This window comes from Quercus robur, chromosome 6 (assembly GCF_932294415.1).
Source record: "Quercus robur chromosome 6, dhQueRobu3.1, whole genome shotgun sequence".
NCBI lineage: Eukaryota > Viridiplantae > Streptophyta > Magnoliopsida > Fagales > Fagaceae > Quercus > Quercus robur.
In genome coordinates this window covers 33382620-33408093 of record NC_065539.1, presented here as the reverse complement: position 1 = coordinate 33408093, position 25474 = coordinate 33382620, and the positions used below count along the sequence as shown (strand labels likewise).

At 34.5% G+C, this 25474-nt stretch overlaps 1 protein-coding gene across 2 annotated transcripts; it reads left to right on the top strand.

Moving 5' to 3' along the window:
• The first annotated feature begins 280 nt into the window (after positions 1-280).
• LOC126688501 (myosin-6-like) lies at positions 281-23740 on the top strand. 2 transcript variants are annotated; one of them, XM_050383209.1, is made up of 38 exons: positions 282-738; positions 2052-2180; positions 4532-4675; positions 4964-5109; positions 5193-5352; positions 5507-5565; positions 5720-5879; positions 8503-8652; positions 8724-8860; positions 8934-9080; positions 9193-9294; positions 9730-9787; positions 9881-9982; positions 10955-10992; positions 11173-11299; positions 11407-11577; positions 11664-11795; positions 11888-11997; positions 12080-12140; positions 12435-12612; positions 12740-12945; positions 14978-15097; positions 15386-15484; positions 16549-16761; positions 16909-17048; positions 17222-17351; positions 17453-17527; positions 17651-17821; positions 18169-18315; positions 18427-18609; positions 19355-19486; positions 19575-19645; positions 20304-20403; positions 20639-20695; positions 20940-20996; positions 22532-22612; positions 22755-22837; positions 23091-23740. In XM_050383209.1, the coding sequence occupies exons 1-38, from the start codon at positions 736-738 to the stop codon at positions 23203-23205; spliced, it is 4494 nt and encodes a 1497-aa protein (XP_050239166.1). In that variant the 5' UTR covers positions 282-735; the 3' UTR covers positions 23206-23740. The 2 variants fall into 2 exon arrangements, with proteins under 2 accessions (XP_050239167.1, XP_050239166.1); XM_050383210.1 differs by lacking the exons at positions 20639-20695; positions 20940-20996; positions 22532-22612; positions 22755-22837; positions 23091-23740 and having other exon boundaries at positions 281-738; positions 20277-20382.
• The last annotated feature ends 1734 nt before the right edge of the window (positions 23741-25474 follow it).

The following is a 25474-nucleotide window of genomic DNA, read 5'->3' as shown; positions in this document are numbered from 1 at the left end:
AGATTTGGCTTAAGTTCAGTGGTGTTGAAGTGTATTAAATCGATACAAAACAGTAACACTAGAGGTAAGCTAAACCCAGTTAAATAATAACGGCCGTTTAAATTTTTAGTTTAGGTTTTTTTTTTGGTTGGAAAGATTTTAGACCTTTTCGGTCCAACCGAACAGGACGAGTAACTCCAGAAATGGCAGTATCCGCAAATAAAACAAAAATCTTGGGGGCAAATATGGAAGTAGGGACTTTAATGTTGGTTTTACGCGTTCACGTTGTCGTGTTTTTGATAGGGAAGCCAAACAGAGAGAGAGATAGACAGAAAGATAGCCGAGAAAGAAGAGAGAGATAAAGCGAAGGAAAGTGCGAGAAAATAATAAGGTGGGAAAGAAAATCAAAATAGTTGCTGAGACCTGAGAGGTTTGGTTTGGTTTGGTTTTGCTCTGATCCCCAGTCTTCTTCTTCCAGCCATTGTTGAGCCTTTAGCTCCTCTGCAACGGCATTCTCTCATTCATTTTCCCCTAGGTTACGGTTTTCTCCTTTGAAGTCCGTACATTTAGAGCGAGAGAGAGAGAGAGAGAGAGAGAGAGAGCGGAGCTAAAACGACTCGTGCATTGTGGTGATTTGGGCTGACATTTTGGATTTAAATCTGTGGATTCTGTGTTATGGTCACATTGCAAGGTGGTGGTTGTTGTTGTTGAGCGAATTTAGGGTTTGTTAGCTCAGCCTCGGCCTCAGATCTCAAAATGGTACATTGTTTTTCTACCTCTATTTTAATAATAAGAAAGAAATATGAAGTTGAATTTTTTTCAAGTATATACATACATTCATACATACATGCCTAGGTTGTTGTCTCTGGTTTGAAATTTTCAGATATGTGTGTGTTTGCAATTTACAGTGTTGGAATTTGTAGCTTGGTTCGTGCTGACAGTTCTGTCTACTTAATACATCAAACTTTGCTGTTTTTCTATTCTTCTTGTTCTGACAAATAATGATGTTTCGTTTAAAAAAAAAAAAAAAAAAAATCTGTTCGGTTCGGATAGCATTTGGTGTAATTGACTGCTTATTGTTGAAAGGATTTGTGTAAACAATTCATATTTCTATTTGATAAGTCTTATATATCAATGGGAGTTGTGTAAACAATGCATATTTGGATTTGATAAATGTTATATATATCAATGTGGCAAGAGTGTGTTCTACTACTGTTTCCTTGAAGTGGCTATACATTTTTGGACGTTGCTATAAACTCTTAGGACATCTTCAGAGGTTGATTTATTCAAAGTATTAGCACTAAAGTGCTGCACTGCCTCAATGAGGTTAGATGGAGAGAATGTGCTTTCATTCCTGAGAAATGTTCTGCTAGAGTTAAGAAAATTTGTTCTTACCTGAGAATTAACTTGTAGTTCTGGTTGATTTTGGCTGGTTTGTTTAGTGTGTTAACTGTAGGGTTTTATTTTTTGGGTGGTAGCTAGGTTGGGTAGTTCTGGTATGGTGGTTTGCTTGTTTCCTTGGTTGTGGCTTAGCTGCTTGGTCTGGGCTATGTGCTGTATTGTATATCTTTACTTTTCTTTGGTAATAAAATCATCTTATTCATCCAAAAAAAAAAGGTGATGAAAACTGCACCATGGGAAGTCACACTATAGTTTGGTTTACCTGATTTTAGATGATCATATCTTCGTATTGTATTTGGTTTTATGTATATTTTATGTTTTTGCAAATTTTATACTGAGATGTGTAGAAAAGAAAACTTTTAGTGGGCTACCTTTTTCTTTTTTTAATAGTCTTGATGAATATCTTGTTCGATTTCGATCAACCGTTGCTGGAATTATGTTTTGTATTTTTGTTGGTTTGGCCAGGGGAGGCAGAGGTGTGCAGTGTGTTCTAGTATTATGTTTAGCTGGATTCCAGTATAATTAGTGGTTTCTCTCGTCACTCTTGCTGCTAACCTCACCTATCTGCTTGAATACATGGAATTCATATTTGATGTCAATGTTCATCTTGGAGATGCACTATCTTTACAGTTTGTTTGATAGATGTCCTGATGATCTACTTGACTAATCAGGTTGCTCAATCCAATTTAGCGATTGGATCCCATGTTTGGGTGGAGGATCCTGAGGCAGCTTGGATAGATGGTGAAGTTGAGGAAGTTAATAATGAAGATATAAAAATAAACTGTACATCGGGGAGGACAGTGAGTGCTCCTTCTCAGAATCAATATGAAGTTATTGCACTAGAATTTTGGATATCGTGTTTATGGTGTAAAAATGTTTGATTTCATTGGCTTTTGTTATTACTTATTAGAATTTTTTCTTTTAATTGGTACTTTACACATGCATCTAGTGGGCTTTGAACCCATGGCTTCACACTCCACTCACTTCTGTAGGAGCAGGAAGTGCCATTTGAACTAGTGCTCATTTGCAAAATTTCATTTGAACTAGAGCTCATTTGGGTATCGTGTTAGATGTTGCATCTATACACACAACAAACTCTTTGTTAGAAAAAGAATTTATGACTGTTGAAATGCCTAGGTGAGATTTCAGAATGGAATTGTAAGTTTTCTATCATGAACTTCTTGTGTTGCTTATTTTATCTTTAATCATTCATATATTCTACATTTTCAATATACACACAATTTCCTATAATATTGTGTAGAACATCATATGGAAACTACACTTAACAAACATTCTTTTGGGAAATATTGCATGCAAAGCCATAGAGGATAATTATATAGGAGTGGATTGTATGAAAATTATGATTGAATTGGGGACTATAAAAAGTTTAAAAGTTATAGGTATGTGGGAATCTTACATCCTAATTAGCATGGATGCTTCTGGGATGAAGATCTATTTTTCATTTAAAACTCGTATTCCTTGTTGATATTAGGTTCATCCAAATTTGAAAGTATTTTTTCCTCAAAAATTTGAAATGTAGCCCATTCTTTTTGGATGCTCTTAGGTATTATTTGGACACAGCATGAATGCTGGCATACATGCCTGATTTAATTGATTGTTGTACTTTTCATGTTTGATTTTTGTGTTCCTGTTGTATTCTGTCTGTGTACATGGGTGTCACTCTTTTCTTTTAATCAACGAAATTTACTTATTATTATTATTATAAAAATGCGAGCATACTTACTGTTGGGGGATCATAATTTGACTCCTTACAACTACTCTAAAAACAGGCCCGCGTAGTTTGATGTTGAATGTCATAAAAGATTTGAGTGTGTCTTCCTCATCACCAATTGGTTTTGAGGTGGAATGGCACAGCTCATGGTCCGACACTTACCTTCTTTCTTTCTATTATAGACACAAACATCTAGATCTAAAGTATAATTTCTTTACAATTTGGAAATGCATTTGGATGCTCTTGGATATGCATTGTACAACTGGAATGCTAGGATATGTGCCTTTCTTAGCATAGATAGGAGTGTTGCTGTTAGCAAATAAAATGAGAAGGGCCTTTGATGGGTCTTTTGAACCTTAAGTGAATGATGCCCACTTGAATATAAACGAGGTTTTCTTTCTTGATTGATGAATGATGAATGATGAATGATGAATGATGATTTGATTAAACAACCAATGAGCTTTGGCTCAAATGTTACTCCCACAAGAGTGGATGAAGGGTGAGGTTGTGAGCTCAACACCCATTGGGTGCATGTGTAACTTACCATTGAAAAAAACAGAAGAATAAGCAAATTGGATTAAGAAAGAATTAATTTTATGTATGTACACACACAACCACATGTATATGTATATTCACCTGCACCCACCCCTTCCCCCTCCCACATACCGTACCAATACAAAAAAGTACAACACATACAAGTCTACATTTATCCGTATTTTGATCCTATTTTTTTCATTATTAGTTCACCTTTGAAATTCTGATATATTGACATTTTGTTGATTAGAAAATTTAGAACTATTTTACTATTTTTATGTCTATTAGTGAGGCTTGATATTTGGCACTTGACATGCTATTAGATATGTTAAGATTTTGGGGGTGTTTGAGCCTTGCTTTTACATGTTATGGCCAAATTTTACGTTAGCTTATTAGTTATTACTTTTGAAGAATTAAATTTGACACTAAATTCTCCATCATAGTTTTGTTTGTTAGTTAGAAATTAGCTTTGAAATGTTGGTTAAAAGTCTTTTTATGTGGCCTATCATCTTTCCAGTGCAATGGAAGTGCTACTACTGAAATCTCTGTACAAAGGAATTGGTTTTCATTTTTTCTCTTGGGAGGCCATGATCCTGAAAATATGGTTGTTCCCCCATATTTCATTCTACTTATTTTGCCCGACATTTTGATAACAAAGCATATTTGCTTCAAAATTATGACGTTCAAAGTTCATTTGATTGTATCTATTATCTGGTTCTAAATTTCCATCACTGTATTATTAACAGAACCTTCATTGTATGTTTAGGCAGTACAGTATCTGCGTTGCTTTTTTTTTTTTTTTGGTTGTGATTGTTTCATTTTTTCTAATTACCCAATATAAAAACATTGTGATCAAGTCTTAGGGTTAATATTTCTGTGTTGTAGGTTGTGGTTAAAGCATCCAATGTCTATCCAAAGGATCCTGAATTTCCTTCATGTGGTGTTGATGACATGACAAGGCTGGCTTATCTGCACGAACCAGGGGTTCTGCAGAACTTAAGATGTCGTTATGATATAAATGAAATATATGTGAGTATTATCAGAAGTTTTATGCCCCCCCCCCCCCCCCCCCCCCCGCGTCTCCTCGTTTTGTGAGTATACATTTTGATGACTGGTTGTTTATTAAGATCAGATGCTTCATGTTTTTTCTTAGTTTTGCATTTTTTTTTTCTTTCTATTTATATCATGTCTGTGAAGTGTGGACAAGTTCACTTATTTGCTATCAACACTGAATTATGTAGCTTTCATGTATTTTTCAGAAAGTATATCTCTGACAGTTCAGGAATACAAAGCTAAACTTGCTAATGATGTTTCCAGACTTACACAGGAAATATATTGATAGCTGTGAACCCTTTTAGAAGGCTACCTCATTTATATGATAATCATATGATGGAACAGTATAAGGGGGCTGCTATAGGTGAACTGAGCCCACATCCTTTTGCTATTGCTGATGCTGCATACAGGTATCTGTCATATCCTGCCAAAATTATAGGAGTCCTTCAGTATATCTAGCGTGCCTAATAAATAAAAAAATTTGTAAATGCAGATTGATGATTAATGAGGGAATTAGCCAATCAATTTTGGTTAGTGGGGAAAGTGGAGCTGGTAAAACAGAAAGTACAAAAATGCTTATGCGTTATCTTGCCTACATGGGAGGGAAAGCTGCAGCCGATGGCCGACGGTCTGTGGAGCAGCAAGTCCTAGAGGTAACAAATCTATTTGATGTTTACTCATCCAAACAAATGGTCTTAAAGTTGATACCTCTGATGTTGAATTCTGAGATGTCGCCTTTTCTTGGGAATGGATCTTGTACCAGTGACAAATTCTGTCTATTCATGTTTTTTCTTCTTTGTCTGGCAGTCCAACCCTGTTCTAGAAGCATTTGGTAATGCAAAGACAGTCAGAAACAATAATTCAAGGTGGGAAAGCTATTTCTCAAATGACACACACACACACACACACACACACACACACACAAATATATATGTATATGGATGTGCGTGTCTATAAATATATCTTCCTTTGTATTTCTATGATCTGTAATATATTCTGTTTGGTTTAACACAATTGCAGCCGTTTTGGTAAGTTTGTGGAGATTCAGTTCAATGAAAGGGGGAAAATTTCTGGAGCTGCCATCAGAACTTATTTACTAGAACGATCCCGTGTTTGTCAAGTTTCTGACCCTGAACGAAATTATCATTGCTTTTATATGCTTTGTGCTGCACCTCAAGAGGTAAACTGATTTCTTGCATGTATATGAAATTGTATTTATTGAGAAATTGTATTCATGGAGAAATTGGAGTCTGCTTCCATGATCTTTATTGTATTACTCATTCATTTAAAAGCGTCTGATTTAGCTTGCAACCAAAACAATCGCTAATGTGCCTAACTGATTTTTGAAGGCTCTGCTAGTGGATGAGAGCTTCAGGGAGTTTTTTCATTTCAAACTTCTTTGAGCTTATTGATCTTAGTAATTTTAGAACTATCAATTAACTTTCAGCTAATATACGCCCAGTGTACTTAATGAATTTGCTAATAAGATTTTATTACTTAAAAAAAAAAAAATTGCCCAACTGATTTTGGTGTTTTTAATGCCCTAAATTGTATAATTAGTTTTCTCATGGTGTTTCTTTCTGAAGAGTGTTCTATGTGGCGAATATCTTTATTGGGGGGATTGTCTTGTTAATTTGTTTTGGCTATGTTAGGGGTTTATAAAATTTGCTTCATGTGGTTTGAGGCTTGGTAAATGTTTAAGATGAGTACTGGCTGTGGCTTAAATTTAAAGAGAAAAGAGTGTTTTTGAACTACTTTCAGCTTAGAGGAATTAGTTTGGTAAACTTCTTCCTCTGTTTGGAATCTAGCTCCTTTTAATTGTGGACCCTATGGAGGGAGTGGAATCATTGTACATTTGACAGTGTGGAAGCCTCCATTGTTTAGCTGAAATCAGTTTTATACTATAATTGTTTGAATGGTCTCATTTTCTAGGCTCTGTTGAGATACATTTTGTTTTGAAATTCATTAATTCTCTCTCTTTTAAATTGTTACTCTATAATGTTGTAATTATTTTGGAGCACCTTATGTATAAAACCTATATACATGGGATAGTTCTATTTTAATAGAGATTTATTACTTATAAAAAAGGGGAAAAGAATAGAAGGAAAAAGAAAGATATAACTGCAGAATCTCACCAAGGTATTCTGGTATTCATCTAGAAGAACTTTAATGGAGTCTCCTTTAGCTCATTACTTTCTTTTTACATACCCCCCGAAGAGAGTAAATTTGGCTGAGATTTTATTAATAAAAGTTCTTTCTAATTTCTAAGAGTTACTTCAATATATATAGGCTTCGTGTACTCCTGATCCTAGTAGATTTTAGGACCAGTACAGGAAGTGCTAAAACCAAGCTAAAAATTATAGAAGACCAGACAGAATAAGCTAGTTATAATAGGTTCTATGGGCCACAACCACATACCATGTCCTGACACTATGGAAGTTCCCCAAGTACCCTTGCTTTCTAAAACTAAGAAGAGTACAATATTAAAAAATACATTTTTTTTTTTGGGGGGGAGGGGTGGGGGTAAGGGGTGGGGTTGAGAAAGCAAGTAGCCTTTTAATGACAGAAAACCATAAAAAATAAGACTTGATACTATCTAGAACCAGGAAGCATGGACTTTGGATATGGTATGAAATAATATGAATATGGCTACATCAGGTCAGGATGGCGGGATGTGACAATTAAATTTTTTTTTTTTTTGATAAGATTTGTCAAAATTAAATAAATAAAGGGTTGTGACAATTAATTAATTTATGAATATGTATTTTAGGTATATATTATGTTAAATTTTGGTGTATAAGAAAAATAAAAAGTATCTACAAGGTAAATTTATATGAATAATGGTAAAATTATTATATGGACCCATAAGCAACAGAAATATGTGTTTAATTATGGTGTTTATCTCATTTTATCACAATGTATGGTTTAAAAAGCATTCAGGCATGTGTTGGACAAGGACACTCCAAGGAGTTTGACCATGCTTTAAGATCTAGAATAGCCCTTAGAGGTCTTGACTTAGGCCTTAAAATAAATTGAAATTAATGTTAACAAGATTCTTTGGCTTCCAAGCTTGCCTTAAAAAAAAAAAAAAGCCCTTAATGAGCCTCTTGTAGCCTACATCAGGTTGCCCATCTACTTGAATTTTGAGACAAGTATAACTTTTGAAGGCCTTCATTATTTGATTTATGTTTTTCAAATTTCCTTGGATGGTTGCATGGCTCATGTTGAACCTTTAATCCTTAAGAGTGCTAGTTTTAGACTCATTAGAATGAGCTCCCTCTCAAATCTGAGAAATGAGAGATAGCTATATTTATCAACCTTTGATTGATCAAGTATATCAGCAACCCCTAAAAGTTTTCCCTTCACATAACGAACAATTATCAAATGATGGGCGATCTGATTCTTGCAAGGCAGGTAAATGGGAAAAGTGAAAATAACCGGTATAGCTATAAAATTTTGAAAGATTCTTCTAGATTTTTTTTATTTTTTATTTTTTTTTGGGATTGGGAAGTTACTCATGCATCCAATGGGTTTCATAGCACCAGAGTTCATGCTAAAATTTGTTGTATCTGTTGGATGGGGTTGGACCCTAGGTTCCCTTTGATTCCGTATCTGGTATGGAAGAGTGCTCTAGTGACATTTATTGCTTAATTTTTATATAAAATATGAGACACTGAACATCACTATTATTTTTTTTATGTCGAGTTGGTTCCCTGATTGGTTTCTCTTCAACTCTGATGGAAATATTTGATAGTAATTTGGAGTTCCCACATCCACATGTTTCCTTGTGCCTCTGCTATCAGGATGTTGAGAAGTACAAATTGGGAAACCCAAGAACTTTCCATTATTTAAATCAATCAAATTGCTATGAGCTGGATGGAGTGGATGATTCTAAGGAGTACCTTGCAACTAGAAGAGCTATGGATGGTGTTGGGATCAGTTCTGATGAGCAGGTACTATGTCTGGGTAGTTTTTTGACAGTAAATATTTATATGAAATCTCCACTAATTTTTTTTTTTCTCAGGATGCAATATTCCGAGTAGTTTCTGCAATACTCCATTTGGGCAATGTTGAGTTTGCAAAGGGGAAAGAAATAGATTCTTCTGAACCCAAAGATGACAGATCTCGGTTCCATCTCGCAACGGCAGCTGAACTTTTCATGTATGTGATAAATTTTGAAGTATAATGTCTAGAGAACTGAAATGCAAATCCATAATCTGCAAGTTCTGTTTAGGTGTGATGAGAAGTTTCTTGAAGACTCATTATGCAAACGTGAGATTGTGACACGGGATGAGACCATAACAAAGTGGATTGATCCAGAGTCTGCAGCTCTCAGTAGGGATGCTTTGGCAAAAACTGTTTATTCAAGGTTATTTGATTGGTAGGTTCTACAAGCTTCAGTACTTCCATCGTGAAGTATAAATTGAATCCATTGATTTATCTTCCTTTTTATTTTTGGGTGAGAATAACGTTCTGAACACTTATTGACCCAGGCTTGTGAACAAGATCAATAATTCTATTGGTCAAGATCCTCATTCAAAGAAGTTGATCGGGGTTCTTGATATTTATGGATTTGAGAGTTTCAAGACAAACAGGTGCTTAACCGGTACGCTTTTGTTTTCATTGTTTACTGAGGTTAATTTGTTGCAAAGGACAGCTTGAAATCCCAGTGGTTGATCTGATGCGGATGTTTAATTAGGACATTTAAACTTTGTGGCCTTGATGCATTATTGTTGGTTCTACTAATTTAAAAAAAAAAAAAAAAAGCATTATTGTTGATTCAATGACTCCATATTTTTGTTCTTTTAGACAACCCCCATATGAGCTGATTGATGTACTTGTTCAAATGCTCCTACAAGGAAAATTTTGCGTCATTGCTTTCTGCTTACTTTTTGGGCTGCTTTGTGGCTTTTGTTTGGATGATGGCTATTTGTGTTTGTGTAGATATGTAGTCATAGTTATATAATGTGATATTTCTCAGCCCTATTTTGAGTTGTGCAGTCTGTAAAATGTCAGTTGTCTCTGTGCAGCTTTGAGCAATTTTGTATCAATTTGACAAATGAAAAACTGCAGCAACATTTCAACCAGGTTTGGAAATGAAATATGTTTACTGTTTCTTAGGATTCCTGGATATCTTAAATTACTTCTAACTTAATATGACATCAATAATGTGTTTGGCAGCATGTTTTCAAAATGGAGCAGGAAGAGTATACAAAAGAAGAAATTGACTGGAGTTATATAGATTTCATTGATAACCAGGATGTTCTTGATCTCCTGGAAAAGGTGTGTAAGTTTCCCTACTGCCAGATGTTCTAAATATTGCTTCAGCTTGCCATCCAATGTGGAAGCAGTGACTTTGCTGCGGTGGTGTGCCTGCAGGAAAGATAAGAGTCAAAGTTATATTGGTTTTGATCTCTATTGCAATAAGCTTAATCTTCTGTTTTTGAGATTGTTTCTTGGTTTGGCATGTGTTTCAGGATTCTTTTCTTTTTCTTCTTCTTACTCTTTATTCTAAATATTATCAAATTTTTGTTTTGGCTCTTTAGGGTCCATTTGTAAAATTGTATACCTCCCTCATACGTGAGTTGTACCTGTTTTGTCTTTTGTAACGAATCTTTTACTTCTAATATGTATAATATCTCTTGATGACACACAAAGTAATATTCCCCACTTTCTATTTTCTTATTGAATCCTTCTGATTTCTTTGGTTTTCTTCTTTTATGTTAGTCAAGCCCCTTCAGGCCCAATGATTGGAGGATTTGTGGCTAATGCACTAGGTGCCAGTACTTGATGCTAGTATGCGACACTTAATTCCACCATCCATGGTTCTATTCTGTATGCTAGTTTAAAGATCTCTTTCTTTGCACAAAAAAATTGGACTTCTGATGGTTGGGTGCTTTTTTTTTTCCCTTGCGGAAATGATCCTTCTGTATGATCAAATGTTAAGGCAGAATACTTTGGTACTTTGATTTATTTAACTAATGGGGGCTGTATGGTTGCCTCAGTAAGAGTTCAAACACACGCATGCATGAATGGTATGAAGCTTTATTTTATCACAACTCCATGTTGGCTGTACAGTAATTTCTCTTGTGCAATGGAGTCTTGTCCTTCTAAGTTTCTTGTTTTTGTTCTTGTGCCCCTTTTATGCTTGTTACCCCCTTTCAATTCTTTTCATTGTTGGATAAAAGGGGTCTGCTTTGATGAATGACATAATGTGTGTTCTATTTTTCTCTAACATGTGCTTTTGTAATCCAGAAACCAGGTGGCATCATTGCTCTTCTGGATGAGGCTTGGTATGTTTTAGAAGATAAACCAGTGATGCATTTACTGTTATTCCCTTTTGTCTTCTATGGTTATGAAGCATTTTCTGTTTGGTCCATGCGATACTATTTTCGAATTTATTTGTTTTAAAATTTTTTTATTGTATATATTTTGGGTGATTGTGACATAGCCCTTCTTATTTTTTTTTGTAGTATGTTTCCAAGATCAACAAATGAGACATTTGCACAAAAACTCTACCAATCTTTTAAAGACCATAAACGCTTTAGCAAGCCAAAGTTGTCACGTAACGATTTCACCATTTGTCATTATGCTGGCGATGTAAGTATCTGAAGTTCACTTTGATTTACATAATAACATGCCTGAAACACCAAGAAGAATGTAATTCACTGTAATATATTTTTAATGGGGGGAAACGTTTTTGTTAGGTCACTTATCAAACTGAACTCTTCCTGGAGAAGAATAAAGATTATGTTGTTGCAGAGCATCAAGCACTCCTGAGCGCTTCCAAGTGCCCATTTGTTTCAGGCTTGTTCCCACCTCTAGCTGAGGAATCTTCCAAATCATCAAAGTTTTCATCAATAGGTTCTCGGTTTAAGGTCTGTTTCCGTTGTTATGTCTGTACAATGCAATTTAAATTCTTCCCATATGCCTTTCAGTTTTTCATAAATAATGTTCACTACAGCAACAATTGCAAGCTTTGCTAGAGATACTGAGTGCCACCGAGCCACACTACATTCGTTGTGTAAAGCCAAATAACCTTCTCAAGCCAGCCATATTTGAGAATAATAACATTTTACAGCAACTTCGCTGTGGGGTAAGTTCAATATTTTGGTCTGACTAATCAATCCCTTCCTCTTTTTTTTCTCTAAGCACTTGCATCATTGGCTTGGTAATGTCATATTTCAGGGAGTCATGGAGGCAATTAGGATCAGTTGTGCTGGATATCCCACCAGAAAGACTTTTGATGATTTTCTATGTCGTTTTGGCATCCTGGCACCTGATGTTTTGAATGGAAGGTAACTTTTTTTGTCATTTCATTTGTTGAATCCATGAAGTTTGATTCTTATTCCACTAACTTTAGTTCTTATTCATTGTAAGCTATGATGAGGTCACTGCTTGCAAGAGGCTTCTTGAGAAGGTGAACCTTAAAGGCTATCAGGTATATTTTCATAAGTTCAGTGATCTATGTACTGCTTGAACAATTAATTGATAACAAATTTCTGTTTTTTTCCTTTTCTGTGTGTTGTCTGGCAAATTCCTGTGTACTGAAAATGCATGGCAGACCCTCATTGCATTGGTTTTGGGTTTTTGTTGTATCATTGTACTGCCACTAGTAGCCACCGTTAAAGTATACCGCTTAGTGCATTAATGCTGTTGTGGGCTGCTGTCACACATGATCCTAAATCCTCGTATATATCTCATGTAGAACATTTTTGATTTCTTACTTTTTCAGATTGGCAAAACGAAAGTGTTTCTTAGAGCAGGTCAGATGGCAGAGCTAGATGGTTGTAGAAGTGAGGTCCTAGGAAGATCAGCAAGCATTATCCAAAGAAGAGTTCGCTCATATTTGGGTCGTAAAACTTTCATCTTGTTACGGCTGTCTGCCATACAAATACAAGCCTTGTGTAGAGGTAATGCGTAGTGTTACTTATGTGTATCTTGGTAATTGATTCAGAGAGTATTAACTTGAGGTTTTGTTGACTAACAATCGGGCTAATTGTACAACTTAATAATGTGATTTCTTTGAGCTGATTGCAGGACAAGTTGCCCGCCATTGTTATGACAACATGAGAAGGGAAGCTGCTTCAATGAGAATCCAGAAACATTGTCGCTTGTATCTTGCTAGGAATGCTTATAAAAATTTGTGCTCTTCAGCCGTTTCTCTACAGAGTGGTGTGCGTGGGATGGCTGCTCGTAATGAGCTTAAGTTCAAGAAGCAGACAAGAGCTGCCATTATTATCCAGGTAAATTTCATCTTTTGTTCATAAGAGAATTATCATTTGAGAGTTCTCTTTCTCTTTTTATTTTTTTAATTTTTTTATCTATATATTTGAAACAATGTGAGCAAGAAGTTTATTGATGTTATTAATTTCCTTTACCGTCCTTTTCCTTTCTCTTCTGGGGATGCCTTTTTGTATACTCCCTCTGTTCTTGGGTTCTGTTTTGGCATTTTCTATTTCAATTTTAATTGCTTAAAAAAAAAAAAGAACTTTGTCACTGTCAAGAAGGCTAGCAGACCATGTAATTAGGACTTGGATGAGTGAGTGATAGTAGTATGTTTGTTGTATTTGGGCAGTTTAGGACTTAGGAGAAGTTTTCTAAGTGTGTTAAATTTGTGGTAGGGGGAAAGTATAAGAGTACTGCTTTTGCTGTGAATCCTGCGATACTTTTTTTTTTTTTTTTGTGGAGAACTTTTGGCGTTATACTTGGTGTGGGATTTTTGCATTAAAGAATTATTTTCTAATATGTTTTAAATAGCAGAGGATAAGGATGGTTTTGTTAGTTTTTTATTTGGTATCTTTGGATGATCTTTTATTTATTTTATTAAGTAGATCTTCAGAAGATCTATTGATGGAATCTCAAGTTTGCTTGTGCATAATAGGGCTGGGAAATTGAAACTCTTGTTTGGGCTTTCCATATTCTGACCTCTTAATGAGTATGGGTGTGGATAGGTTCTCTAGTTACGAGTAATTTTGTTGGAAGACTGTACAGTATAGCAAAGTTCAGGGAGGCCATTCCCTTTTATTTTTTTTTGGACAACTGTTTTTGGTAATATTCTGGCTGTGGAACACGTATATTCAGTTGCCATTTAATTGACCATCTATTGCTCTGTTCATCAGTTGTGAATTGTAGTCTTTCGTATCTTATTTTTTATTTATTTATTTTTTTTTCTGGTGAAGTGTAATTTAGTTCAAAAGGATTGTTTGGACAACATCGTAACAGTTTGGTATGGAATATGACTCTTCTTTCCCTAGTGTACTCTTTGGAGAAAGTTGGATAATGGGACTTTTAATGGTGTTGGGATTTCAACACTTGAGCTTCAATCTTTAATTCTGTGATAATTGTATGATTGGATGCTTGCTTTCAGCTACCCATGTTTCCCCCCCACCCCTTTTTTTTGTTTTGTTTTTCTTTTCTTTTTTTCAGATTTAAAATTTTAATCTTTTGATGAGCTTTTTGTAAATCCTTTGTGCATTAGGACTTCCTCTGTATTAAAATCTCTTACTACCTATCAGAAAAAGCAAGATAAATAAATGAAGGGGCATTCAACCATTGGCTGGGATTTAATATAAAAAGAAAGTGTATGCCATTATTACCATATTTTTGTTCCATATGGCTTGGGTGTTAGATGTGTGCTTAGATTCTTCTTTATGTTATGATTACGATTCAAGTTGTGTTCCGTTTTGGTGGCACATAATTCAGGGTGCAATCTTCAAGCTCTGCAATTAAAGCCACATTTGATATTATAGTTTTTAAGGCTGTATCTTGACATGTACTGGCAGTAACATTGCACATTCAAACTTGTGACATATTAGGAAATTGATAACCAAAAGCAGCCTCATTTCACCTTTATTTCTGGTGTGAACCACCTTTTTTTAAAAGGTCTACTTTTTCCATCAAGTAGCTGATTTGAGTTTTTTACCGTGCCAAGGCACTTTTTATTGTTCAGTTATCTGGCTAACAAAGGGCTTCATTAAGTTGCATAGGGGCTCTATCTATGGAGGCAAGTATATGGGGGACTCCTTTAAAAAAGAAAAAGGGAAAAAAGAATAAATACTAATTCATAAAGCTTAAAACACCAAGAACCCAAAGAAACCTAAATAAAGGAAAAAGTGGAAGAATTGAAGTGGTGGTGCATTTGTTATGCTATTTAATAACTGTCACTTGGTTTGAGGGTTTTTTTTTTTTTTTTTTAATAAATTTTTAATTTATAATTTTTTTTTTTAAAAGGTAGATTATGCTCTATGATTCTATGTCAATTCATGTCTGTTACAGAGTCAATGCCGAAGATACTTGGCCCGTCTTCATTATTTAAGGATAAAGAAAGCAGCCGTAGCCACACAATGTGCCTGGAGAGCAAAGGTTGCACGTAGAGAGTTACGGAAACTTAAAATGGTGATGAATTCTTTCTTTCTTTCTTTGCTTGGCGAGCGCATGCTTGTTAGTTTAATGTTTTCTAAAATCTTCTTATGTGGCAATGTTTTATAAGATATTCATGTGCTGTATAAATATTCATTCTACTTATTATAATCTTCACAAGTTTGTATCTTATAGTTAGGTCTTGAATGACAAGTTTGTATTTTTCAAAAGTCAGATACTCTGGTTCCTTGTGGCTTGCATGCACCTTGCATTCAGTGGTTATGTGAGGATTTTTTATTTTTTATTTTAAATGTATGTCCACAGGCTGCTAAGGAGACTGGTGCTCTTCAAGCTGCCAAAAATAAGCTAGAAAAGCAAGTTGAAGAACTGACCTGGCGTCTGCAATTGGAGAAGAGAATGAGGGTAATAATTTTCTTTATTTAGATTAATACACAAATTTTCAATTAGCTGTCATCATGATGAACACTGGGAGGAATTGAATTTCATGTGAGGTTTTGCTATGAATGCTTTGGTTTCCCTTTTTTTGGTGCATGTGTTGGCTTCCTTTTAGGTTAAGTTTCAAGGGCACTCTCTTGAGGTGGAATTTTCTCTTCTTTTTTAATTCATATGCTTGCTTAAATGTAAAAAGCTGCTGTATAGGTCAAAAGAATGAAGTGATGGTTTCAACATGGTGTTAGAGCCTTGTTTGAGAGGTCATTGATTCAGTTTTTGGCTATCCCTCTATTTGGTAGTGTGTTTTTTTTTGGGGGGGTGGGGCGGTGTGAGGTTATCAATGTCATTCTGTTTCTCAGTGGGATTTTCATTTTTGTCTTGCTTTCTAACTGCTTAAGTTTTTGAGATTGATGGTCCTCCAATGATATGTTAATACAGTAAGCGGTCTCTATAAATATTGATGTACAATTGAAGTTTTTAGTGTGAAGGATGCATATCTTATAAAACCTACAGGCTGCTTTTCCCATTTAAAAATATGTTTACTTATTATATTCCCTAAAAAAAAAATAAATAAATAAAGAAGGCCCTCTGTCTACCTTGGTGCATCATTTATCTTTACTCCAAATGGTTCTTTTCTACCTTAATTTTTTTTTTTTTGATAGGTAAGAAAAAATAGTATTAAAAGAAAACTACTCCATTAAAGAAATGAAGTAGGTAAAGAGAATATGTACAAGCAATAAAAAGAAAACAGAAAATTATGTACAAGAGTAAAGGGGATCTAAAAACAGCGAAATGGATTCCCTAGAAGTAAATCCCCACTCACGTGACCAATCAAGCAAAGTTTCTGCAAATAAAACATGCTAACTCTAAAGCTATCTGGTGTTGCTTGTTTTTTATCACTGTGTTTAGAATGTCTTCAAAGCTATCTATTGTTGCTTGTTTCTAATCAATGTATTTAGAAGGTGGTGTTCTTTTATGTGGTGACTCTGTAAACTCTAAAGCTATCTGGTGTGGCTTGTTTCTAATCGATGCAGGCTGACCTTGAAGAAGCCAAAACACAGGAAAACACAAAACTGCAGTTTGCTCTGGAAGAGATACAACTTCAATTTCAAGAAGCTAAAACACTGCTTATTGAGGAACTCGAGGCTGCCAAGAAAGCAGCTGAACAAGCTCCAATTGTACAGGAGGTTCCAGTTATTGATCATGAAATAGTTAATCAGCTTACTGCTGAAAATGAACAGCTCAAGGTAAGGTTGCTGAAACTCTGGTATATGTTGTTTTAAAAAAAAAAATTTGGGTTTTAATCAGAGGCATATTAAATGTTTACTTGTGGATGTGGGTTGTAAGTATTTGCTGATAATTGATGATGTCATCCTGTCTCTTGCAATTTGTAGGCTCTGGTAAATTCTCTGGAAAAGAAAATTGATGAAACAGAGAGGAAATATGAGGAAACAAATAAGATTAGTGAAGAGCGGTTGAAGCAAGCTTTGGATGCAGAGTCAAAGATAATTGAATTGAAGTCGTCCATGCAAAGGTTCTTGCCGCAAGTTTCCACTGCTATCAATTGGTGTAAAGTGTGAATTATTGTGGAATCTGGGTCAATTGGATTTCTTCTTGATTAGCTTGGGTTTAGCTATTATGCTTTGATTTTTGAATTATTAATCAAAGATTAATTTTATTTAAATTATTGCCTATATTTTTTCTCAGGCTTGAAGAAAAACTTTCTGACATGGAAACTGAGGACCAGATTCTGCGTCATCAAGCATTGTCAAATTCACCTGTTAGAAAAATGTCAGAACATCTAGCAATTCCAACACCTCTGGAAAATGGGCATCATGTAAGTGAGGAAAATAAAACCAGTGAAAGTTACTTTTATATACTGTTTACTTATTGTTATCTACCCTTGCTGTATAGTCCTGAGAGTCTCTATTCCTACAGGAACCACAGAGTGCTGCGCCAGCAAAAAAGTTGGGTACTGAGTCCTTCAGGAAATCCCAAATTGAAAGGCAGCATGTATGCACTTGATTACTTATCAAAACAAAAAATAAATTGAATGCTTGTTAATTAATTAATTGTTTGCCTTATTTTTGGTGTGACAATTAAATGGACCAATTCTGATATTGGTTTCTGGTGCAGGAGAGTGTAGATGCTCTTATAAAATGTGTGACACAAGATCTTGGGTTTAGTGAAGGAAAACCAGTTGGAGCATTTACCATTTACAAATGTCTTCTTCACTGGAGATCATTTGAAGCAGAAAGAACAAGTGTATTTGATCGCCTAGTTCAGTTAATTGGTTCTGCAATAGAGGTAAGTTTATCAACCTTAAGCAGATTTTTGTTAATTTTCTGGGATAATGTAGAGATAAGAAATGTGTTGTGGCAAACTGTGGGAGGGTAGTCCGAGGAATATTCTTGCTACTAATCTTCGATCTATAAGTGCTATATTGCTAACAGTTTCAATTAATTAGCTTGAGGGAGACAAAAATATTCTTCTCTCTATGATGTGAACCAGTAATAAAATGGTGTTTGTATAGCCCTCACTACCCAGCAAATCCCCCTCCCAAGCAAAATGAAAAAAGAAAAAGAAAAAGAAATTTTATCGACTTTAATGAACTTATCTAACACGGTTTGAGCTTGTTTTAATGTTTCTTGCAGAGCCAGGATAACAATGATCATATGGCTTATTGGCTAACCAACACATCTACATTATTGTTCTTGCTCCAACGGAGTTTAAAAGCCAGCAGTGGAACTGCAGCACGGAAGCCTCCCACCCCGACATCATTATTTGGGAGAATGACCCAAGTACTGAGATGATTATATATATATATATATATATATTATATGTGTGCTTGTGTGTGTATAATTTTAACATGTGTGCAAAAATATCATATAATCATTAATTTTTTCCCCCAGGGTTTCCGTTCTTCTTCTGCCAATCTTTCTGTTGGTCCGATTGACTTAGTACGCCATGTTGAGGCCAAGTATCCAGCTTTGCTGTTTAAGGAGCAGCTTATAGCATATGTGGAAAAGATGTATGGAATCATTCGAGACAATGTCAAGAAGGACTTGTCACCACTGCTTTCTTCTTGTATCCAGGTATAATGAATCCTGATTTTCCAACACTTAACCTGCAAAATAAATTGTTTCATAGTTTTAATATTCTTTCAGTTGTGATGGCTTTTCACTTAAACTTTTCCAAATGATTAATACTGCCTTTGTTGATTGGTAACTTCTAGAACTTACACAATATAATGGGTGTGTTTGTATAAGCTGTTAAAAAACCGTGTTTTTGAGTTTAAAATGAGCGTTTATAAAAAATTTATGAGGAGTTGTGGTTGCAAAACAGAGTTTTGGGTTTTAAAAACGCTATTTTAAACTCCCAAAATGCCTAACCAAAAGGACCCAATGTGTGATAATGAGAGTTAGCATCCCATGATCGAACATGCTTTTGCGCTGAAGCTGAATTTTCTCTTCTCTTGTATTAAATTTCTCCTTTCCTACTCTGGATTTTCATTTTTACATTATACCCTGCTACAAACATGGAATGACTTTTATGGTGGGTCTGTTGTAGTTTTCTGTATATTTTTTTTGCTCATGGTGGTGAAGATGCCAGCTATGCTTGCTGGTTTGATTTTGTATCACTGCTTGGCATTTGAGTTTTCCGAACGATGTATATTACTTGCCTAAAATGTTGTCATTGTTGGAGGGTTTCATTCAATAATTGAGTGGTAAAATTTCAACTTTGACTGGTGTTCTGTGCTAGCCTATATCAGTAATTTGGTTAGCTATGTCTTAGTGTAGCAATTTTCTAACACCAGCTATCCATTATCTGACATTGCAGGCACCCAGAATGTCAAGAGGAAGTGTTTTAAAATCATCAGGACGGTCTAATAGCAATAGTCCTCAAGCTAGTCCTTGGCACCTCATCATTGATAGCCTTAATAGGCTTCTTTGTACATTAAAAGAAAATTTTGTATGGAATTACTTCAGGCAACTTTTTGAATGAATAACTTATTTATGGATTTTGATGAACCATGAACTTGTTGTCGGTTTTGTTTCAGGTTCCTCCAGTTTTTGTTCAGAAGATATTCAGTCAAATTTTCTCATATATTAATGTACAGCTCTTTAATAGGTAAATTCCTCTTCTGCTCTCTCTCTCTCTCTCTCTCACAAATGTAGTAACATCAATGTTGCATTCAAAGAAAGAGTGAAACTAATTGTTTTGGTGGTTGGGGAGGTAATCTACGACCCCGAGGGAGTTATTCATCATTTCAAAACGTAAGTCATGAAAGACTAAATTCTCATTCAATTATCAAAAGCTTCCTTTAAAAGGCCATAGCAGGGCTATTTATACGACAGAGTTAGTGTTGATGTCATAATAACTGATTAACACTTAAAAAAAAAAAAAAAAACTAAATTACTATTCCCAAGTACATGTGCAAATGAATTTGTCACTTGCTATAATAATCACAAGCTAATCTAATTCCAACATGTCTAACTAACTTCTAAATCGATTAAGCACATGCCTAAATTACCAAGTGTTTTAGTCACATTGTAACTTCTGAATTTATCAAGAAAAATTAAGCACATGCCTAAAATAATTGAGCGTATGTTCTAAAAGATATCTTTGCTTGGAGGAAGACCTGTCCACATGGCTTTTCTTGAAATGGCAATGCTTGCTCCAAATACACTGCATCTCTCTCTCTCTCTCTCTCTCTCTCTACATATGGTTTACATTATAAGCTATCAGTGTTAACTTGTAGATGCATTATTCTTTGATGCTGCTGCAGCCTTCTCCTTCGTCGAGAGTGCTGCACGTTCAGCAATGGGGAATATGTGAAGTCTGGGTTGGCTGAGTTAGAACTATGGTGTGGCCAAGCAACTGAAGAGGTAAGTATTGTTACCAGTGAAGGGCTGCAGTTTCAGACTTCTTCAACTATCACCTTCCTCTCTAATGGATCTTGGTAACAGCACTTAATGAGCTCTTGCTCAAAGGACCTTTCTCCCCCTCACAAGAATGGGGTGGAGAGTGAGGTGATGGGTTTAAGACCCATTTTTGCATATGTAACTCACCAATAAGAAAAGATATTTTTTATTGTTTGTTTAATGGTTCCTTTCCTTGCAGTATGCTGGTTCATCATGGGATGAACTCAAACACGTAAGGCAGGCAGTTGGATTCTTGGTATGTTTCTTCGTTTCTGTGTTGTAGAACAATATGAAGTGATTACTTTAAAATTTTTTTGAAAAGAATTTTTTATTGATAGCAATCTAAGAAACATGCAACTTAGCTACACGGGATTGTGCATTAACTACCAATTAGTTTGGCTAAATGGAGTTGATATTAATGTCAACTTAATTACCAATTAGTTTGGCTAAATGGAGATGATATTAATGTCAACTTAATTTGAGAAAAACTTTTTCTGCAGGTTATACACCAGAAGTCTAGAATTTCCTATGATGAAATTAAAAATGACCTCTGCCCTGTAAGTCTTTCTCTCTATCTCCCTCTCACATACACACAAACACATGCATGCACACACGTGCATGATTGTGCGCCAAAAGATCATCAACTATAATGAGAAATCTGATTAAAAAGTCAGTCACTCTGCCAAAAGATCATCAACTATAATGAGATATTCGATTAGAAAGTCACTCTTAAAGTGTGAAATTCACACAATCGTATACTATATAATAAAAGTTGCGTCTTATAAGCTATGGTAGCATTGTGTGGACATCATTTATATATATATATGGTTGGGTTCAAGTTATACGTAATGTACCTTTAAGTAATGTTACACTTAAACGATCTAATAACTTGCTATTGAACTTATATTTTGAAAATTCCTTTATTGGATTACATATTCTATATGTTCTTAACATGTATGCCAATTTTCATACTAATTGGATGTTATTTATCATTCGATTCATAAACTCATCTCTTATGCATTATTTTAAATTATAAAAACTTGAATAAACAACTAATTGATGATGTGGCTATTGATTTTTGATTACTATGACATTTTGCAAGCATGAAGAATATACAAAGATAGTGAAATCTAATAGTGGATTTGTCAAAATTCGTAGCTAATTAAAAACTATTTGGTGGTGTAACATTAAAACAATGTTATACTAGATGTAACTTGAACCTAACCACATATATATATATATATATATATATTTTTTTTGTTTGTTTTTTTTTCCTCCTTAATTATGAATACATTAAAATTTTTAACATAGTTTGCTCTAAGTAAAACTCTATCTCCAAAGTTTCAAAAGGTTTTCAAATTTTACTTTGATTAAAATTCAATTATCAAAAGATTCTAGAAATTTAAAAACACTTGCATTATTTACTCAATATTATTTTAAAAATCTATTGTAATTTTTTGTTTAAATAATAAAATTTGAGTCTTACATGTGCTTACACGGTGTGGTCCAAGGCAAGTTTACACATCATAGGACATGCTATGTGATGCATTATAGTTATGTAAAAATTATTTCATTGTTTAGGTGAAACTCCGTTGTCAAATTTTTAATAAATTTAACTTACTGATATATGATTCAAACTTAATTACTAAATATTTCAAGAAACTTAAAAGGAGTTTCATTATTTATTTTAATATCCTAGTATAATTTTTGATTTTAATAAAAAAATTGGTCTTACACAGAGTGCTTTTACAATTTAATTTAAGTAATTTTTATTCTTTTATTTTACAATCTATTTTATTGTTCAATTTAAATTATATCATTGAAATGTTTTCTTTAATTGACATATGATTTTTTATTAATTTATTCATTGCATGGGCATAAATAATGCTTGAAGAGTGAAGCAAGTGCCTAGATAGTTGCAAAAAGGAAGGGGAAAAAAAAATAGAACATAAGAAAAGGAATAACAATGCATATATCATTTTAAATGTAATTATGTTATTTCCTGAATGATAATGATTTTGAAGTAATTAATTTTTATGAATGAATTGTAAATTGCTTGAATTGCTCACTCGTTATTGCTTGCTGTCTTCAGATCCTGAGTGTTCAGCAGCTTTATAGAATTTGTACGCTATACTGGGATGACAATTACAACACTAGAAGTGTATCACAAGATGTAAGTCAAGAAAATCAAATTGATAAAACTCTGGTTTAAAATTGCTCAAAGATATTTAATTCCTGCCTGATAGTTGTTAATGTGGTGTATATGTTAAAAAACTAAAATTATTAATGTGGTACTCCACCTGTTATTTGTACAGGTCATCTCCAGCATGAGGATTCTAATGACAGAGGACTCTGACAATGATGATGGCAACTCATTCTTATTGGATGATAATTCCAGGTTTACATGCACTCGATTCTAACCGTAGAAAAAACATTATAGAAAATCTAATATACTACAAAAAAATAGCATTTCAGCAGAAGAACTCACTTCCTCAATACTAGGGGATAAAGAACGCTTTTTTTGTTTAGTTTTTGTTTTTTGTTTTTGTTTTTGTTTTTGTTTTTTTCCTGATGTAATCGGCTGAGATGGCTAAAGAAAATTTCTACATCTAATGTCCCAAACTCCCACTAATAATGCTTTTTGAATGCAGCATTCCTTTCTCAGTTGATGACGTTTCTGGTTCCCTCCAAGAGAAGCATTTTACTGATGTAAAGCCTCCTGCATGTCTTCTTGAGAATCCAGCCTTCCAATTTTTACAGGATTAAGGCCTTGGTTCTTTTGGCATTGTTCTCTTGGTGCATCAAATTTTGTCAAAGATTCAAGCGAAACTTTAACTGAGTCAAATGTCACACTGTAAATCCACTCCAATTTTTTTCCCCTCCATGGGTTACCACCCCCCCCCCCCAATTTTTTTTTTTCCTTTGTAACATCCGCTGCCCTGGATGTAAAATTATTCTTTAAGTTAGAATTGTAAAATTAGTTAGGCTGGTTCAGATAGTTAAAAGGGTTAGGGATAGATTTTAGCGCTTCGAATGTATTTTGTACTTTATTTTCAGTTTTTATATTTTCTTGGTAATGGGTCACTTGGGGCCAGCATTCTTTCTAGGGGTAGGAGGGAAGAATATTATCAGTTGTGAGGTGCGAGGAGGTGTCTCAATAATCAAGCCTGCTACTCCCGTCCCCCACGTTTTATTGTACAAAGTAACAGAATATGAAGATATATAGTGTAATTGTTTTCTAGTGGATTGATGTCATTATGACTTCCATTCTTCATTTGAATGAAAAAGAATTGTTTCCTAATTCGTACTCATTATTTAGTTAACAAAGATTGCCATACACCTTCCTTGTGTGTATTCGCTGAAGAGATTCTGTATGTGGGTGTACTTCATTTTGCTGGAGAGAAGTTGAATCAAGAGATTTTTTGGTTTTGTTTCAATTTCCTGGAATACATGAAAGTTCTCCACCCTCTTTAAAATCTACATATTTTCACGAGATATTACCCAAACAAGTATTTACCATGAGCCTTTTGTTTCAGCTTTACTTTCTGCAAACGAAGTTTACAGTCCGTTTGTTCAATGTAAAATATTTTATTGAAGAAATTTTTAACTTTTTGGTGTGATCTCAACTTGAAAATGCAAGCATAAACTAGCCACCACCAACCACCACAAATTCAGCCACCATATCACCATTAGGTTGGCGCAAATCTGACCAAATCCACTCCACCAACCTCCCAAACTCAAAATTCTTAGAAAATTCTAAGAAAAAAACATGACCATTAATCGTGTCCAAACAAAAATTAGCAAAAAAAAAGAAAAAAAGAAAAAGAAAAAGAAAAGCAACTTGAACTTAGATCTGAAAATAATACATGTTTTACAAAGAAAAGGACCTCTCAAACAAAACTAATAAAGGAAATTTTTACTATACCTACTTTTATTTTTGGGTGACTGGTACTTCTAATGGTTAAGTTTTTGTTTTTGTTTTTGTTTTATTTTTGTTTCATTTTTGGGTGAATAAAGCACGATATCATTAAAAGCCAAAAACACAACCATCCTCCCTCACCTCCATGAATATTGAAGGAGGGAGGGAGAACATATTACAACGAATGAGCGACCTATTTATTGAAGCATACTTAGCGAGAGCTTGAGCAACAAAGTTCGCATCCCTTCTAATCCAACCAAAATCACAAGAAACTCATCCACTACTAAGCTCTAAAACATTGCTCAACAATGTAGACATAGACCACTCTATATTAGACAAGCTAGACTACAAAGCATCAAAAACATGTTTTAGCATCTCCTTCCAGGCTTCCACGATGATCTTGTGAAATTCCTCAACTTGTACTAACTGTAAGGCCCAAAGTATGACTGTAGCTTTTGTCTGCATTGGGTCACAAAGAACATACTGCCTAGCCCAAGCAGATATGACCTCACCTGTTTCATCTTGAACCACCACAACCAAAACTGTGAATTTATCTATGATAGCCGTGTCAACATTTAGCTTCACTAGTCACTACTTCTGTTGGTATTACATGTTAACACAAATTAACATAGATTACTTCATTTGATGCCCAATTTTATTTTTTGAAATTACTTTGGATGGACACAACATGACAATAGCTACATTATGAGTAATTCTTAGGTACTCTCGAAATATAGAGAACAATGTCTTTCTTCTCACATTTATGGTAAAGTTTTTTTATAAAATTAATGGTAGGGTCCACTATGAATGTGAGAGGAGGAAACACTATTTCATTATATTCCAAGAGTACCTAAGAAATTTCCCTGCATTACATGAGCAACAATTTATTTTTAACCACTTTTGAAGATAATGGGGTCACACATGACAAAAACTTTATTAACATTCACTTATAATTCAGGCAGTAACTCCATTATTTTCTATCATTTTAATTACTTTTTATTTTTTTCAATATTCGACTATAACATTTTTAATTTTAGACTATGACAAGGTTCCAATAGAGAAATTATGTATAATCAGAAAGTAGGTCTCATTAAGTCGTATGCTAACCTGTAACAT